Source organism: Tinamus guttatus, unplaced genomic scaffold (assembly GCF_059628265.1).
Source record: "Tinamus guttatus ecotype Peru unplaced genomic scaffold, ASM5962826v1 Tinamus_guttatus_pri_ptg000489l, whole genome shotgun sequence".
Classification (NCBI taxonomy): domain Eukaryota; kingdom Metazoa; phylum Chordata; class Aves; order Tinamiformes; family Tinamidae; genus Tinamus; species Tinamus guttatus.
In genome coordinates, this window is record NW_028289023.1 from 3,320,775 (window position 1) to 3,336,945 (window position 16,171).

Consider the following 16,171-nt stretch of genomic DNA (forward strand, 5'->3'; position numbering starts at 1 on the left):
GTTTGATAGCTATGCTTTCTAAATTGATATTCATTTTTATTTCTTAATTAGTAAAAGTTAAGATCACATTAGCAACATGAAAGGTCAAATTAAAATCTGTATCAATGTCTCTCAAAGGCAAAAAAGGTAAGAAATTGAGAAATCTAAAGTCTATTATATTTAGGCATCAAAAATAAAATTTCATGCATATGAAACACTAGTCTCATTTCTTTTCCTCAATTCTGGTCTTGAGGCAGTGACTACGCTGAATGTCTAGATCTTTCACTGAGAGGTAAGTACCTCTCCCAGTGTTAAACCATTTAGTCCTATTAGCCCAACTCAATACAGCACCTAAGAACATGCTTTAAGGCAAGTCCTTTCCAGGTTCATTGTCTACAATGTTGGCTTATAACATCATTACAAATGTAACTGGAGATAATATTTTTCCTCCTTACCCTGTAAGAGAGTGGTTACAGGGTACACAAAAGTATTTTATACGAACTGTGGCCGAGTGTTACACGGATATGTTCGCATTATCGGCAACATAGAGTGCTGTAGCGTATTCCCCTGACAATCAACTGGAACAGTAATTTACTTGTTGGCAGTAATTCCAGCTCCTATACAGTTAAAGCAATATAAATATGACTATAAACAACTCGGTGAACTTACCCAAGGTAAGTTTCTGCAACAAACAGCAGCTCACTTCTTGAACTGTTTCGTTATTGGGAAAATTTGTCATGGTTTCCACTATAACATTGTAGCAGCGAACATTTCCAGACATGAGCACTTCGACATTGCTGGCTAAAGAAAGAGAAACAAAAACTGCTCATTAAGGAAAAGTACATGGTGACTGGGTTCTAATATCTGACAAATTCATTAATGTAGAAAACTGGGCCTGTGTTTCAGTTTTGCCTTTGCAGCTTGTAAGAAAGGTGACCCTTTTTCCCCAGTACTGCCACAGCAGACGATCATGCTTACCAATATGTGAAATAACTCAGCAAGTTCAGGGTCCATACTAGTAATTATGGATTTGTTTCACAGAACATGAACCAACTCACAGATCATTTTTACATAACATGTTTCTTAAATGGGAACTATGTGTATTACAAATATTAATTCAAATGCATTAATTCAATCCAATTAATTCAATCTCATTGGAGACCACTATGATCAATTAAATATTTCAGGTATTCCAGTAATACTTCAGTATATCAAGCATTTCAATTTCCAGGGAAACCAGCTAAGAAATAGAGTGAGACACTTTGACCTCCATTTATTTAAATATGTTTGCCTTATCCGACTTCTACTTTTTGAGGAGACGAGTTAGAAAGCTCTTTTTCTGGGCTCAAATTAATATTGCCATATGCATACTGTGTAGTGACAGTATAGAAATATTCATCTCATGCTCCTGCAATATTCTGCAAATCATTACAGACTCTGTCTTTACCTCTTACTATGAAGGCTAGATACAAAAGCCAATAAAATATTCACACGAACTAGTAAAAAGAGTGAATGCGTTATTACCTGCTGAGCCCAGAGATTCTGCATATAGTAATTTAAGACAAATCAGCATCATGGTAGTTAAAAACTATTATAATAAAGTTCTCTTAATCCTTATAGTATGTCTATCCAGAGTGTAAAATAAAATATGAACCAAAATACCTTGGAAAAAAAATAGCTCCAAAGAATGAATGGAGTCCCCAAGGGAGTCAGGATTACTATCTGAGACCTAGTCTAATCTTTGCTACGAACTTTCTTAATTGCCTTTTCAACAACTTGGTTTTCTGTATACAAAGTAACGGTAACATCACGACTGTATAATTAATGATAATTAGTCCTTTTAAAGCAGCATAAGATCTTCAAAGTAATATATCTCTGAATACTAAATAAAAATAATAATACCCTGTGACAGATGTGCTCCTTCCCCAGCTCAAACTGACTCCTCACATATAGCCCTATTCAAGTGTTAACTACCACATTATCCTGGGGGTTGCCTCCCTGATTTCTTCCTCCACTCAGACATTAAACATCAATAACATCCTGTTGGCCCTATCCTGAAAGGGAGATAAGGCTAACTGTGAGTACACCAGCCAACGGTCATTTCTGAATTGAAAGAATCAGTCAATCATCTTATCCCATAAATACGGGGATAGCCCGAGGGCCCAGAGCTCTCCTTGCATGGCAGAGGGCTGCATGCCGGGATCTCCCCTTGAGCAGGGACACCTCTCAAGGATACTCATCTGGTTGAGAGATCCTTCCCACTACAGATCTGTGGTAATTGACTTTGGTGAACTCCCTTTCTGAACTCGTAAACTTTACTTTGTAACTGTGCACAAATCCCTTAGTCATAAACCCTTAACCAGGTCTGGGACTAGGATTGGATCCAGCTGCACCCAGACTCCTCTCAGAAGGGGTTTGGAAAACAAGGGGGTCCATTATGAACCTTGTGACCCAACGGGAGGATCTCCTTGGTAATTCCATGCGTATCTTGAACCTCCATGCAGTAAATAATAAGTGACTTTGCCATAGAATCTACTGAAACCACTGTTGTTATCAACAAAACTTATTACTATTTCTTTCCTACGAGTGAAGCGCATTGGGTCACTCACCCACACCCCCACTCATTCCATGACATACCCAGTAAGCTGAAAAAGTTAGTTCCGAGTTGGAGGAGATATTTGAAGCATTCTATTTGTTAGTGAAGGAACGTACTTCTTTTCTCAATGTTTTAAAATGCCAGTAAATTATTAAGCTTAATCTCTAATGAAAAACATCTTCTACTTTAAATGTATGTCTCATAAAATAATTTTTCATCACTTCATAGTAAGTTGTCACGTCACAGTGATAATTATAAACATATTCAAAATTTGAAAAAGACACTAAAATAGTTTACTACAGAGAGAACATAAATAAAAATATGCTTAAATTCTGCAGGAACTGAGCAACGTTAGGTTTGCAAGGAGCCACCATTTCCTAGGTCTAGCTAGCAAAAAGATGGATTGGGCCTCTTATCTGAGTGCTCCACGTGGTGATGCAGCCCACGCCCTCTTAGCGTGAGCTGGAATTTCTGCTGGAGTTACCTCTTTCTTCCCATTAAATACAGGAGAGTTCACCCACAGCCTCTGAAGGCAGCAAATGTTTTTCTTATTCCACCAAAACGTCTCAGATTTAAGAGAAAAACATTGAGAAAAACTCTCACCCTTCAAGTTTCTCATGACATACAAAGTAGAACCAGATAGGTCTTAGTGCAAGAAGGCACACTGAGCTACGAATCCTTCGTATGACCATTTAGAAAAGAAATTTGTGCGTCAGGATATGGGGGCCAAACATTTTACTACTGGATAAGCTACAGTGTGAGGTTAACAGTGAATGACTTCCCGGTGGTGGCTTTAAAGAAATAATTTTTCTTATGTGTATTATGGGATGTCACAGCATAAGAATATAAACACTGACAAGAGTAGCCTGCTTTGCTTCTTTGACTATTTTCGATCTTCCAGATCTGAAATGAGAGTTCTAACTGCCAAGCAAATTCCTACTTTGGATACAAATACTGACAACTTCTTGTTATGTCCTCCTCTTGGAGCGGCTACACATTGCCATAGTAACTAATTTTAAAAAAAAAAAAAACACATTTAAAATCTGGCATTCTTTTCCTTAGAAAATGGCAGCAACTCTTGGGCTAAGGTCAATTTATTTCTGGCTTGAGGATTATTTATTTAACATAAATGGAACCAGCTGGAAGTTTGAGAAAGAAACTATGAAAAACTGTCTGATGAAAAGTGGGAAACTGCAGTTCAGTTCCTGTTTCGTGGCACGAACTGAGCCAGGAGGGCTGCTATGGAGCTGACAAATGTATGAGCCAGGGTTTCTGTGGATTCACTTCTGCCAAGGGCAGAACAACAATATGTATCGTGTAGAAGAGAAGGAGAGTTCTGCTTACTGGAACTGTGACTACCAGCAAGAAGCTCACAACAGATACCTTTATGTCTACAAGATCACATAGCAAGTGAACAAACTGGCACAGATCATCAAGGACAAACGTCAGGACCTGATTTTGCCCAGCCAGCTGCTACGACGAGGAGGCCACAAAGATGTGAGGCCGCCATGAGGCTCTGGGACAGGGGTGGCACTGCCAGCGTCCTTCCTCGCAGCCACCACGCTGTGGACAGGGATGGGCATCTTGAATCCACACACCAGCCTTGGCCATTGCATTTGCATGGACTATACCCCCCGGTGGAAAAGCCTCTGCCAGCGATGTCCACCTTTACCTCTTTTTCACCTTTTTCAAGCAAAAAAGCCCCCAAAAGCACAGCAGGGATTTGAACTTTGACCTCTATAACCTTCATGAAAATCGCAGCCACATAACACTCTGAGGCAGAATAAAGTCCCTCTCTGTTTTTAAGATTAATCCTCATCAGAATGGCAGAATATGAAAATTTCACATGAAAAAACACAAACGAGTATTTCCCAAAGACGAGGGAGGCGATTTGAATGCAACTCTCAACTAGTCTCATTGCAAGACTGTTCCTTCTGCCGAAATACATCTCTACATTTTGCAGCATTGCCTACAGCTTATCTTGAGAGAGGCTTGAAACTTTTTTCATAATAACATCAAAGTTATCACAGACTGAGTAAGCTGATGTGAGCTATAGGAAGTGAGCAGTTGAAAATGACTTCCAATAATGCACTTACATGGACCAGCTAAGGAATGTAATGAATAAAGTGCAGGAAGAATCACCTCTTCTTTATCTGGAAACTCTTTAAATACTTTCAATATGGTCATATGATCTTTGCTTTCAATAAATTCAGTCAGCTGCTCTTCTGGAACTAAATTGAAAAGCAAGAGAGATACAGTACAGCTTTGAGGACACAATTCATATTCTGGCGCAATCCAAAAAAAAGACAATAGTTTTCATAAAGTCTCTTTATATTTATTTTCTGTTTCACAGAAAGAGGCTATCCACACATATCTCCTTCCACAATTAAGACTCTGTTTCTTAAAAACTGAGTTCTTCTATAGAAGCCTTTCTCCAGCCTACATATCATGTAGCCAAATTAGGACATTTAAGTGCTTCTATGTAAACCAAGACATAAAAAGATGTAATGTGGTCTTCTGCACCAAATGAACATCAGATATTTCTCACTGAGAGGGTGTACAAATGAAGGAATGGCTAAGAATACAGTGGAAACAATTTGAAGGCGTTCTGCTCTGCATATTGCACCATTTTATTTCAAAATTTTCAGTTTCTTTTGATATGGGATCCTTTCCATAAAGACTAGAGTCATGTTTTAACAATATTTTAGCTTTAGAGTAATAATAAGCTTAAGTTTTTTCTGTCCCTACTCCCTGTCATTTGGGTTGTCACAACTGTCTGTGTGCCTGTGCAGGGAACCAGACTAGGGAAATGATGCAAGTTAAAAAGGAGTCCCAAATTTTGCATTTTAAGCAGAATGATTTCCTGAACCTGGTTCCTGATAAGACCAGGTAAACATTCATGTTAGTGTAACTGAGAAGCTTGCTTAGAGTCAGGAAAAAAATGTCCGTGGCAGCCTGGCAACCTGTTACGTTAGCACGATCATCAAGAAGGAGGCATGCAGGTCTGCATGCAGAACAGTCTACAGATCTGTAAAAAGCAAGCACAGAAAATCTAAGATCTTATCAGAACATCTTATATCCTGGTGGACACTGAAAAAAAAATATAGCAGGACAAAGTATTTAGGGAGAGTGGAATAGGGGAAGCAAAGCAGAAGGTAATTCCAGGCACAGATGTATGCGAGTTAGACTTGGAAACGAAGCTGCAGAAAATGGTGCCGGACAGAATAAAAGTGAAGAATCAGAGGCTGTCTTTGCAGCAAGGAAGGCAGTTGGCTTGCTGGGAATGCTAGCATTTCCCAATGTTTGTTTGAAGCAAGAAACTTCAGTGCAAAGCAAGGCTGCTACAACAGAATTTCTGCCCATCACACACACAGTTCCTGGAAATGCCACAGAAACTCAATATATGGTGACTCCATTCTTCAGAAGAAACATAGGAGTGTTGTACAGATCCATACTTGCATGTTTCAGCAGTGTCAGGACCAAAAGCTGTCATACATTTTTTTTAGAATGTGAACATTTTGGTTTAACTTAGACTTGCTTATACCTTACTGGCAACACTAAAATGTACTAGCTTCTAAACAATAACCTTTTTTTCTTTTCTTTCAAGAAGAAAAATCAAACGTTACTCTTCGGCTCCTGTGTTACTGACTAACTTTGAATCCCATCTTTCCGGCTAACTCTGGACACAGAAATGCAAATACATTTTCATTTTTAAAAGATTCATAGTCATTGCTCTATTTTAGATAATTTCTGATATGATTTGGAAACCTTATTTTATGCTAACTCATTTGAAGACCAAGATATACAAACAGAATTTGGAATGCAAAGTTTTCACTCTTTGCAATTAGACATCTGCAGTTCCCTCCCAATCTACACATTTTTTAACTGAATAAATACAAAATACAAATACCTTTCTCAAAAAGCTTGTGTAGTGCTTTACATCCATGTTGCTGGATCTCTTCATTTTTAGGGAAGGTCTGCATGGCATTAAATACCAAGGAAAACACATCCACCTCGTCCTCCAAGAGCAAGAAGGCAATTATATCTGAAGAGCAGAAGAGATTACATGTTACAGTGATTTAGGCTCAACATTTATAGTGAAACACTGTACTTAATTAAGATTCTGTACTTAACCATTAAGATTCTGAATTATTAAAATAGACAAATAAATAGCAGGAACCATCCTCTGAAGGTCGCTGTTTCACTCTACTACCTGTAGCAGAAGCTTGGGCAGCCAGCTTAGCTTTAAATACCTAAAGTCAAGCCTAATCCCTATTTTGCAAATAAGGCTGATTTGAAAGCCTGTTAGCATCAAGGGAATACATTTCTAATTTAACAGCAATATCTTCCTATGTTATATGCTACCTAGAGTCAAACTATCAGAATATCCCTTATGGACTCTAATTTCAACAGAAGATCAAGATCAAGAAACTCAGTACAGTGCAAAATGTTCTCAGTACCTGGTAAGATCCAGTCTCTGCAGAGCAGAATAATAGAGATAAATCAGGGAATTTTCATTTTTAGAAGCACTAACCAGTACTAAAAGAAACAAGTCAGAATGTCACCGAGTTTACATTGCAACATGAAAAAAAAATAAGGCCTTCATTTATTTAACTACAGAGCAAGTATTTGTGTCTATGCTAATAACAAGTTGACATAAATAATGGGTCATGTTCTTCACAGCCTTGCAGTTTGGGAAAGCATTTCTAAGGGGGTAAAAGAGGCACAAAATGTTACTGTTTTGATTTTGTATCAGGTACAAATGACCTTCTAGGAGCAAAAGAGAGAAAACTCAGGCCCACTATGTACAATCTCACACTTTACACCACAATTCTATGTTTTAAAAGCTTAGATAAAAGTAGGAAAGTAAAACATACCATACCTGACATTAGGAGTAGATTTAATGCTTTCAGTCCTATTGCTGAGAGATTTTCATTTCCTTTGTAGATTGTAAGCATTTTAAGAATCTGCCTAAAGTTAAAAAATATATATTTATATATAATGGCTAAAGAAATGGTTACATTTATAAACTTTTATCAAATGCTTAATTAAAAATAGAAGTACTGAAACAAAATAAGCAAAAGTCTTTTAAAGTCATTTTTGTTCTTACTCTCAATTCATTTTCTCAATTTTTTCTTTCAGATTGTCTTTTTTCAAATAACCACTTTTTTTTTTTAATACTTCAGAACAGTTTTTATACTTGATAAAAATAATGAATTATCTTCCTTTAAATTATGCTTTTGTTTAACTTTCATTAGGTATGTGTTTAGACCTAGGAGAGACAAGTGTCACTGAGGATGGACCTCCTGGACAGAGAGAGGGCGGTGTGGAATGCAGCTGGGAACAGCAGGGGCTTTTTGCCTGAGCTGCAGGAGGGAGGTCACGCTCACATATCACGGGGCTGCTGCATCAGAAAGGGCAGTTTCCCAGCAAAGAACCTGAGCAGCATCTTGTAGAACTCTGCCCTACCAAAGTTTCTGCCATAGAACCTTATGTGATGCTGGACAAATCGCTTAAAATAAACTTTTCTCAGACTCTCAAATTAATATTCCTTATTTCCTAGGTGATCCAGCTCAATACCCATGGATACTGCACTCTGAAATGCTGCCACCAGTGTGAAAACTGAAATTTTAAATATAAAAATGCCACTTAATGCTAAGTGCTCTGAAAAATCCGTACACTTTTCAAACTGAACACCCAGAAGCAGTTGATAATTTTAACATCACTCTTTTTCTTCAGACTACCACCTGCAAAGCAGTGGCCACATATCTGTAACTTCTCATTAAACAAAGTTTTTGAATGTTCTAGACAATACTGATGATCACTGAGAAAAGCTGAGAAGAAAATTAATCAGCTAGTTTTCACAGAGCATATGGATAATGGGCAGAAAAAACACAGTGGGTCACACACTAAGTGATGAAGATGACACCGAAAATAAGAGAGCACTGGCTTTGCACTGAATGAAGCATGGGTCGCAAAACGCAGAAAAAAACAGCATCACCACGTAACTAAAAACTTAATAAAAATGTATCAGCTACTTCAAAAGACGACATTTTTTATTTTCATGTCTTGGGAGAACTTAACTTTGCACTCTTAGCATCTTCAAATGTAGGAGTCCTTGTATGGGTGATATCAAGTAAAAATGGACTGACTATGCAATAATTTGCAATTAATACATAATCATGATAATTCTTAAAAAAAATAAAAAGCAGCTCTCAGAGTTCCATTCTGATTTTACTCCCCAGTTCTGGCAATGATGTTTTGCGTCTCTGTGCAATCTCTTTTCGATTCCTACTTTTAATCTCTTCTTTGTTGTAGCAGTAATGTCAAAGCTGTGATGATCAAAGTACAGGGAAGAGGCAAAGTCAGACGGGAGATATAATATCCTTTATCTTTTGCAAGATAGGAGATTGCCATTTTTTTTCCAACTGTATTATTCTAATATATGATAGTCTGTTCATGTGAACTCTGCTTTGCTTAAATCCTTTACTGCTTATGTCTACAAAACTGCTACTGAAATCTAAGGGTTAGGTAGATTGCTATATGATCTAAAGAGGGGAAAATAAAAATCAGTTAAATACCTCTTTTTAAAAACACTGAGAAGAGATACTTTACTGAGCCTTTGGCATATACACTTTGGGCTTGTTATATGTATGTCTGCATATAAGGATGGATGCTGGCATTTGGGTTCTTTGTCCTGAGCCAAACTCCTGGCCCAGCACACAGCTCATGCATGGACTAAGTAGCAGGATGATGACTCAAATAAATCAAAAAACACATTAACCAAGCTGGTAGAGTAGCTAAAGAGACACTCTTAAATGTACTTTAACTTCCTGATTGAAGCATTGCAGTCTTAAGCATTCCTAACGCGATGCAATCCCTACTGTGGGGGTGCAGGGCTGTGTGTGTGCATGTACACTCGTGAACCTGGTCAAGATTCCTTCATCTCTTTACCCCTTCAGAAGCAGTGGTTTTGGCCGCTTATTGCTTACACTCCTTGTGGATGGACAAAACTAGAGCTGACCAATGCTCTGAAGCCATTAAATGTCTCTCCTTCATCCACCAAGAACCATTTCTGCTATGGGGAGGAGACACTGCATTTGCTTTAAGCAAACAGCATTTTATAGATGGTGAAGTGCCAATATATGAATGACACCAGCTGGCTCAGTACTCTACAGGGTAAATAATCACATACTAAGACACATTTTATATAAAGAGGAAATTCCCTGCATATGCCCTCCCCTTTCAAGCATAATCAAGAGGAAGTGAAACCTTTAAAACCTTATCTCCTGTACCGGAATTTAATGTAACTGACTACAAAACATCTAAAGAAACCTCTTTGAGCTGTAGAAAAAATGCAAATACACTGAGAGAACTTCCTTCCCTTTTCCTCAAAGTGATAGTGGCTTTTTAAATTATTTACTACACTATCAGTCAAAACATCTATATCAATACAAAAGTACTGCTTCTAAGCATGAGTGTAATGTCAGGGTGGCTTATATTTGAGAAAAAAAGTTAAATGTTTATTTCTAACTAAGATACCTATTCTCCTAAAATATACAGTTATATCATGCAAGAAAAGTAGAAATCTCTTGTAAAAAAAAAGACGTTTTCTTCTCTATCATAACCGTTTTGTGCCTGGCTACCAACTCAGCATGTGTTCAATATGGTGTAGATGTGCCGCATGTACTTGTTCTTCCCACCTACAAGGAACTTGAGACACAATTTAGCTGCCTTGCTCTATCTTTGGCACTGACTAATTTTACAGCCTACTCTACCACTAAGAACAAGTTTCCCCTCAGCAAAGAAACCTGCCAAGACATCAGACAGGCCTAGAGGGTTGGCTACAATGCTAGTAGTAGGGAAGAAGAGCATACAGCCATGTTAGCATATGATCTGCTCATTCACTCCCTGTAGCAAAGTTTACTTGGAAAAGGATGTTCTGCTCAAACGCTCACATTGCACAGGTTCAGGGGAGGCTATGGGATGACTCATCCCAATGCACTCATCCTGGGACCCTCTATAGTCAACGGAGAAACAAGTATGTTCAGATTGCAATTTCTTTAGGGCTAAACTAAATAGATGGAATGAAAGATCCTCTGGAGGTGATTGTGCCCATCGACTTTAAAGGTAGTTGAGGTGACGCATTAAAACACGTAATTTTTAGACAACTAAAATTAGATGAGATGAATAACCCTCCTGTGGATTTATACTACTTTTAGGCTTGTGGATATAATGCACCAGATTTGGAATGAAAGCACAGAAGAACTCAAGCAATACTGCATCTGTGCAGTAAAGTACAAGACCTGTTAAAGTAAAACACAATCACAGAATCACTGAGGTTGTCAGGGAGCACTGGAGATCATCTCATCCAACCTTCCTGCTCTGCGCAGGGCCAACTGCTTTGCTCAGGGCCACATTCAATAGTTTTTAATATCTCCAAAGACTGAGAATTCACTACCTCTCCAGGCAACTTGTTTAGGTGTTTGAACAACTTCACAGTAACAAAGTTTTTTTTTTTTTTTTCAAGCTTAAGTGTTATTTCCTGTACTTCATTTTACACCTATTGCCTCTTGTCCTATCACTGGACACCAATTCATTGGACACCAATGAGAAGAGTCAGGCTCCATTTTTTTTACTCCCTCCATCAGGTATCAATACACAGTGATAACATCCCTGCTTGTGTGAGTCTTCTTTTCTCAAGGTGAAGAAGCCAACCAAAAATCTTTAACCATTTAGAAGCTGATGCGGTAACTTTATATGCTATCTTTCATTGCATATATACACTGTCATGATACCCAAGCATTCTGGAAGACTGTTTACATACAATATACTTACTGATGAACACCCAGTACTTCCCAGTCTTTCCCAACATCCTTAGGAGCCATGTTCTGTAGAGTACTGGGACAAATTTCTATTAATTTACAAAGAAGTGACCAACTCGCCTGTAAAATAAAAACATAGCTCTTTTAGTTCTGTTTGAAACTTAAAGGTTGACTTCTAATGTTCTTACCTTTTGGAAGTTTTAATTTTTAGTTAAATAGGGATAATGAGTTAACACTAGGCAATACAAAGGACATTAAAAATTAAAAGACAGAGATAAAACAAATGTGTTAATAATCCTCAGTGCATGGCTTGTAGAAACACATCACCTCAATATACTTCAACATTACTTGAGGCTACAGGACACAGATAATACACTCAGAAGAGATGTCAACAGCAAGAAAAGCATAATGTGATCCACAGCATGTCATCAAGGGCCAGGGAAGACCACCGATCACTGCAGTGTAGTAACAGCTGCTCCAGCTTTATTGAAGTACAGCTGCCACCACAAGATTTTGCTGCAAATTATAAGGGGAAAGGATAGATTTTTAAGGTTGTCCAATGATTTAGTGGGCATGATATAATTAAACAATACTACACACACACACTATATACTATATTCTGGTCATCAATCCTGAATTCTGTGAGCTTTAAAAACTTAACGAAAACTGTGAAAGTCTTGAGATTACGAAGAATGAAAGATAAACCACCGTCAACAAAAATAATATGCGTTTTCTTAATAACTACCTGCTCTAGCTTATGCAATTGTCTTTACTTTCACAAATCTATAAATAATTACAAACTGAAAAAGGCTCCTTGTCCTTTCATGCTGGAGAAATCTGTTTTCCCCTAGTCCTTCCTCCCTGATTCCCCTGCTCCCCTTTCACAACGCTGTAGCAATGCTCTTTATTATTAATAAAGTCTGCTAGGTCTTTGATGTGCAGGCTGGCAAAAGTGAATGAGCTTTAGTGATAATAGTAGTAAGCAAAATCTGTACAAAGAATTAAATGATGAGCAAAAAAAACGAAATAAAACACTGTTTTCAAAGACAGGAAGTGAACTGAGAAAAGCCAAGGGTAAAGATAAAGAAGATTTTACAAAAAGGAATTAAAACAAAACATAAAAGTTTCCCTGGTTGCATAAATAAAGAGAACAAATGAAGTGGAAGTTGGCCAGCGTGCAGTAAGAATGGGGTCAGGACAGAAGGTAACCTAGAAATGTGTAATTATATCAGGTTTCAGGAGAAGAGCTGGGTAAAGCAAAGGTGTCATGATGGGACAGTCAGCAACAACAGGAATGTAAATGGCCACCTCCAAAGCACTTAACTGCAACGTTCGCAGAAACTGCACGACCTCTAATCCTGCGCTCTGAGAGACTAGATACATGAAATTGTAAGTCTGGTAGTGTAGAGCATTCCCACAGGAACAGCACAGACTAGTAACTTGGCATCTTGCATGATAACTTCGTTGAGTCTATGTAAAACATGATGCAGGCATCTGAGGACTAGAATTCGTCTTCTGTATTTCACACACTTGATCTCTGGGACTATGTTCATGCTACCTTCAGCAGCTCTCCTTAAGTGTGAAGAGCCAAATGTTCCAAGCCGATTATTCCCTTCACAATAGAAGCAGGGCTTGACCATAAGGCAGTTTCCATGTTCTTCTTTTGCCTGGTCAGCAAACAAAGCTACAAACCAAGAAGCATTTATTATGGGCATCTGGGGAAATGAGGCTGGATTGTGCACTTAAAGTCTTCCCAAACACAAGAACAAAGAATAGTCTTAGAAATGAACAATACTCCTCAAGACGGCTTTGTAGAGTTGCCTTATTATTCATATTCTAAGCAAAACACAATTTATTAGTGAAAGGCAAAGAGGTATAAATTTCAAAACTGCAGAGCAAAGACATTGTAGCATCTATTACTTAGCAAAGGTTTTATTCTGAAAGTCCTACACCACTGTTCGCTAACTACTCTGGTAAAACTTAGAACCTGATGAAAATTAGCTTAAGGACTTCAGAAAAGTCTCTCTTTATTTTTATTTTTATTTTTTTTTTACTAAAAGTGTTCTTTAAGAAAATTTTATTTATATTACACATTTTTACTTGGGTTGTCATAACTCCAAGTTTTTGACAAACACAAAAGCTGCGGATGTGGAGAAGACCAAAGCAAACACATGACCTGCTCACATGAGGCCTATTTTACAATAACAAAATCACAGCCTGAGATTACAGACAGCTTATTAATAATAATAAAAGAAAGCAAGGGTCTGTTAAATACCAGAGAATATAAAGCCTACACGAAAAAAAAAAAAAAGGACACAAAAAGACATTACAGTTAAATCCCTTCCCTACACAGGAACAGTTGGTGGCAGCACTGAAACCCAGTGGCTGTTAAGATCAGCCCCGTCTCATTTCTAGCATGCAGTGAATTTATATTGCATTAGCTCACATCTTCTGTGTGAGACAACAAAGCTCTGCTGACTGCTCTTTGCTGACATGCTCTGCTTTACACCCTCTAAGCTACTCCAATCACTGTCAGGCAGTAACTGCAAAAATAAACTACCATATTTACTTTAAAAATATCTATTTTACTTTACAGCACTATTGGCTTTCCAGTCCAGGACCTTCCTACTGTAAAAAAGTTTGCAAGGTTTGTAGCAACAGCACAAGATGCTTTGTAACCAGCAGAGGGAAACACAATTTTTGATTCAGCTACAGAGCCTGCTGCATTGATCTTCTTCTATGAGTCAATTTCATTATAATGCCAAAAGCAAAAGACTAAAAGCAACTGACTGATTTTCCAATATGTTCAACAAAATCGTTTAGTACTGCAAAGGGATTGCACCCAAATCATGTCGACATTACCCTCTCTATGCCATACAGTGAAACTTATGCACTGTAAATGAATCACAGTGCATGAAGCAAGGAAGCAGAGTTTACTAATCAATATATTGTAGATTTTGTAAATACTGCAATAGAAAGTGAAGGAAGACATTTAGTCTTATTCACTAGAAATAAGTCTTCACTAGTCTTACTCACTAGAAAGTGAGGTGACATTTAATGAGGGACAGGATTTGTGCTTTGCACTCATTATGAAATTGATACTCATGTACAGTGTAGAACATATAGGTGCTCCAAAAGTGAAGGACTGTGAAACAGCAAAGGTAGGCAGACAGAAGACTAAAACTCACTTTAAAATTCCACGTTACTTAATTAATTCTGTGTATGAGGTGTTTTAATGTTGCTAAATGAAAATTATGCAATCACTTTCTTCTTTTCGCACTTCTGAGACTTCACAGTCATTTCACACCTGCTTGTGGTCAGATCTCATACTATACTCACAGTCTACACCTCAATACACTCATTTCATAAATTGTTAAATACATAATACGTTTCATCCCCCCAAAATGATGATGCATCCTTCTGTATTTCTTAGCGACCTGATAAAACTTCAAACTCTGCACAGATACTTTAGCATTCAAAAGAAATTTGAGAAGGTTGCAACCAGTATAACCATTACACACTACAGGCAAGAGCACAATTTCATATTTTAATCTGAACTGCATGTCTGTGACCTCTAGCTAAGCTCTATTAGCTACAGAAACATGCTCTTAAATAATGCTATCATTCAGGAGGCTTTTATGATTTAATTTATAGTTTGCTTCCTAGTGAATAGAAAAAGAGATGCTGAAACGTGGCAGTCATACAAATCTGTTTAATAAAAAGGCAAGCGAGCCGCACAGAGACCTGCAGTTTATAAACATGCTTCGAGCTCAACAGAGTCATAAATTTAACACGTGCCTGCCAGGAAGGGGCAGTTTCGTGTGGCAGCCCCGGCAGGCGCAGCACAAGCGGCGCGTGGGGCCGCGGACACGTCTCACGTTAGCGCTCTCGCCAAGCAGAGCTGCTTCTGTGCTAAAAGCCAAGTTTTCCCCGCAAGAGCAGCGGGGCAGGCAGAGCTTGCCCCGAGGAGAGGGTTCGTACTCCTGAGATCACACCGTTCTGCAGCGGCAGGGCTTAAAAACGCCAGAAATAAAAAACGAAAGGGGGAAAAAAAAGGCCCAGCAGAAACTTTCACCTCAGGACCGGCCGGCGGGGCCTACGCCGAGCCCCGGGAGGTTCGAGCCGCAGTTTCCCCCGCGCCCGGCCCCGACGCCGCGGGCCAGGGCCGCCCCCGCCGGGCCGCGCTCCGAGGGCCCCCGGCGCCTCGGCCGGCCGCCCTACCTGCTGCACGGCCGCCGCTCCCGCGTACAGCTCGGCCACCAGCAGCACGGGCACGTGGACGTTCCTGCCGCCGAAGAGCTCCGGGGCTGTGGGGGGAGAGGCCGCGTTAGCGCCCGCCGCTGCCGCCGCGGGGGAGGCGCAGGGACCCGGCGCCGCGGCGCTTACCGCCCTGCCGCGCCGCCAGCTCCAGCAGGTCGCTCAGCGTCTGCACGAGCGTCTCCGGCCGCTTCCTCTCCTGCACGTTCTGCAGCCGCACGAGCAGCTTGCTGAGCGCCCGCTCCTCCCGCTCCGCGCCGCCGCTGGCCATGGCCACCCGCTCACCCCATGCGCGGCCCGCGGGACGAGGCCCGGAACGGAGCCTCGCAGCGTCACCCGGCCCCGCCGCGGCTCCCGCCCGGCCCGCGCCGCCGCGGCTCCCGCCCGGCCCGCGCCGCCTCTGCCCTCCTCTCGGCGCGGCCGTGACCGGCGCTGCCCGGCCCGGCCCGGCCCGCGCGGAACCGCCGCCCCCAGGGGGCGCCCGCGGCGCCTCGGCCGGAGCCGGCCGAGGGGC

General features: G+C 40.0%; 1 protein-coding gene across 1 annotated transcript in view; it reads right to left on the minus strand.

Moving 5' to 3' along the window:
- The window catches only part of LRRK2 (leucine rich repeat kinase 2), a 60,580-nt gene extending 44,652 nt beyond the window's left edge, over positions 1–15,928 (minus strand). The window contains exons 1-7 of the mRNA XM_088533217.1: positions 15,787–15,928; positions 15,622–15,707; positions 11,414–11,520; positions 7,458–7,546; positions 6,486–6,620; positions 4,672–4,806; positions 649–780 (exon numbers count right to left, since the gene is read on the minus strand). Of these exons, the coding sequence (XP_088389343.1) occupies positions 649–780; positions 4,672–4,806; positions 6,486–6,620; positions 7,458–7,546; positions 11,414–11,520; positions 15,622–15,707; positions 15,787–15,928 (826 nt within the window). The remainder of the gene's footprint in view (positions 1–648; positions 781–4,671; positions 4,807–6,485; positions 6,621–7,457; positions 7,547–11,413; positions 11,521–15,621; positions 15,708–15,786) is intronic.
- Positions 15,929–16,171: the final 243 nt, after the last annotated feature.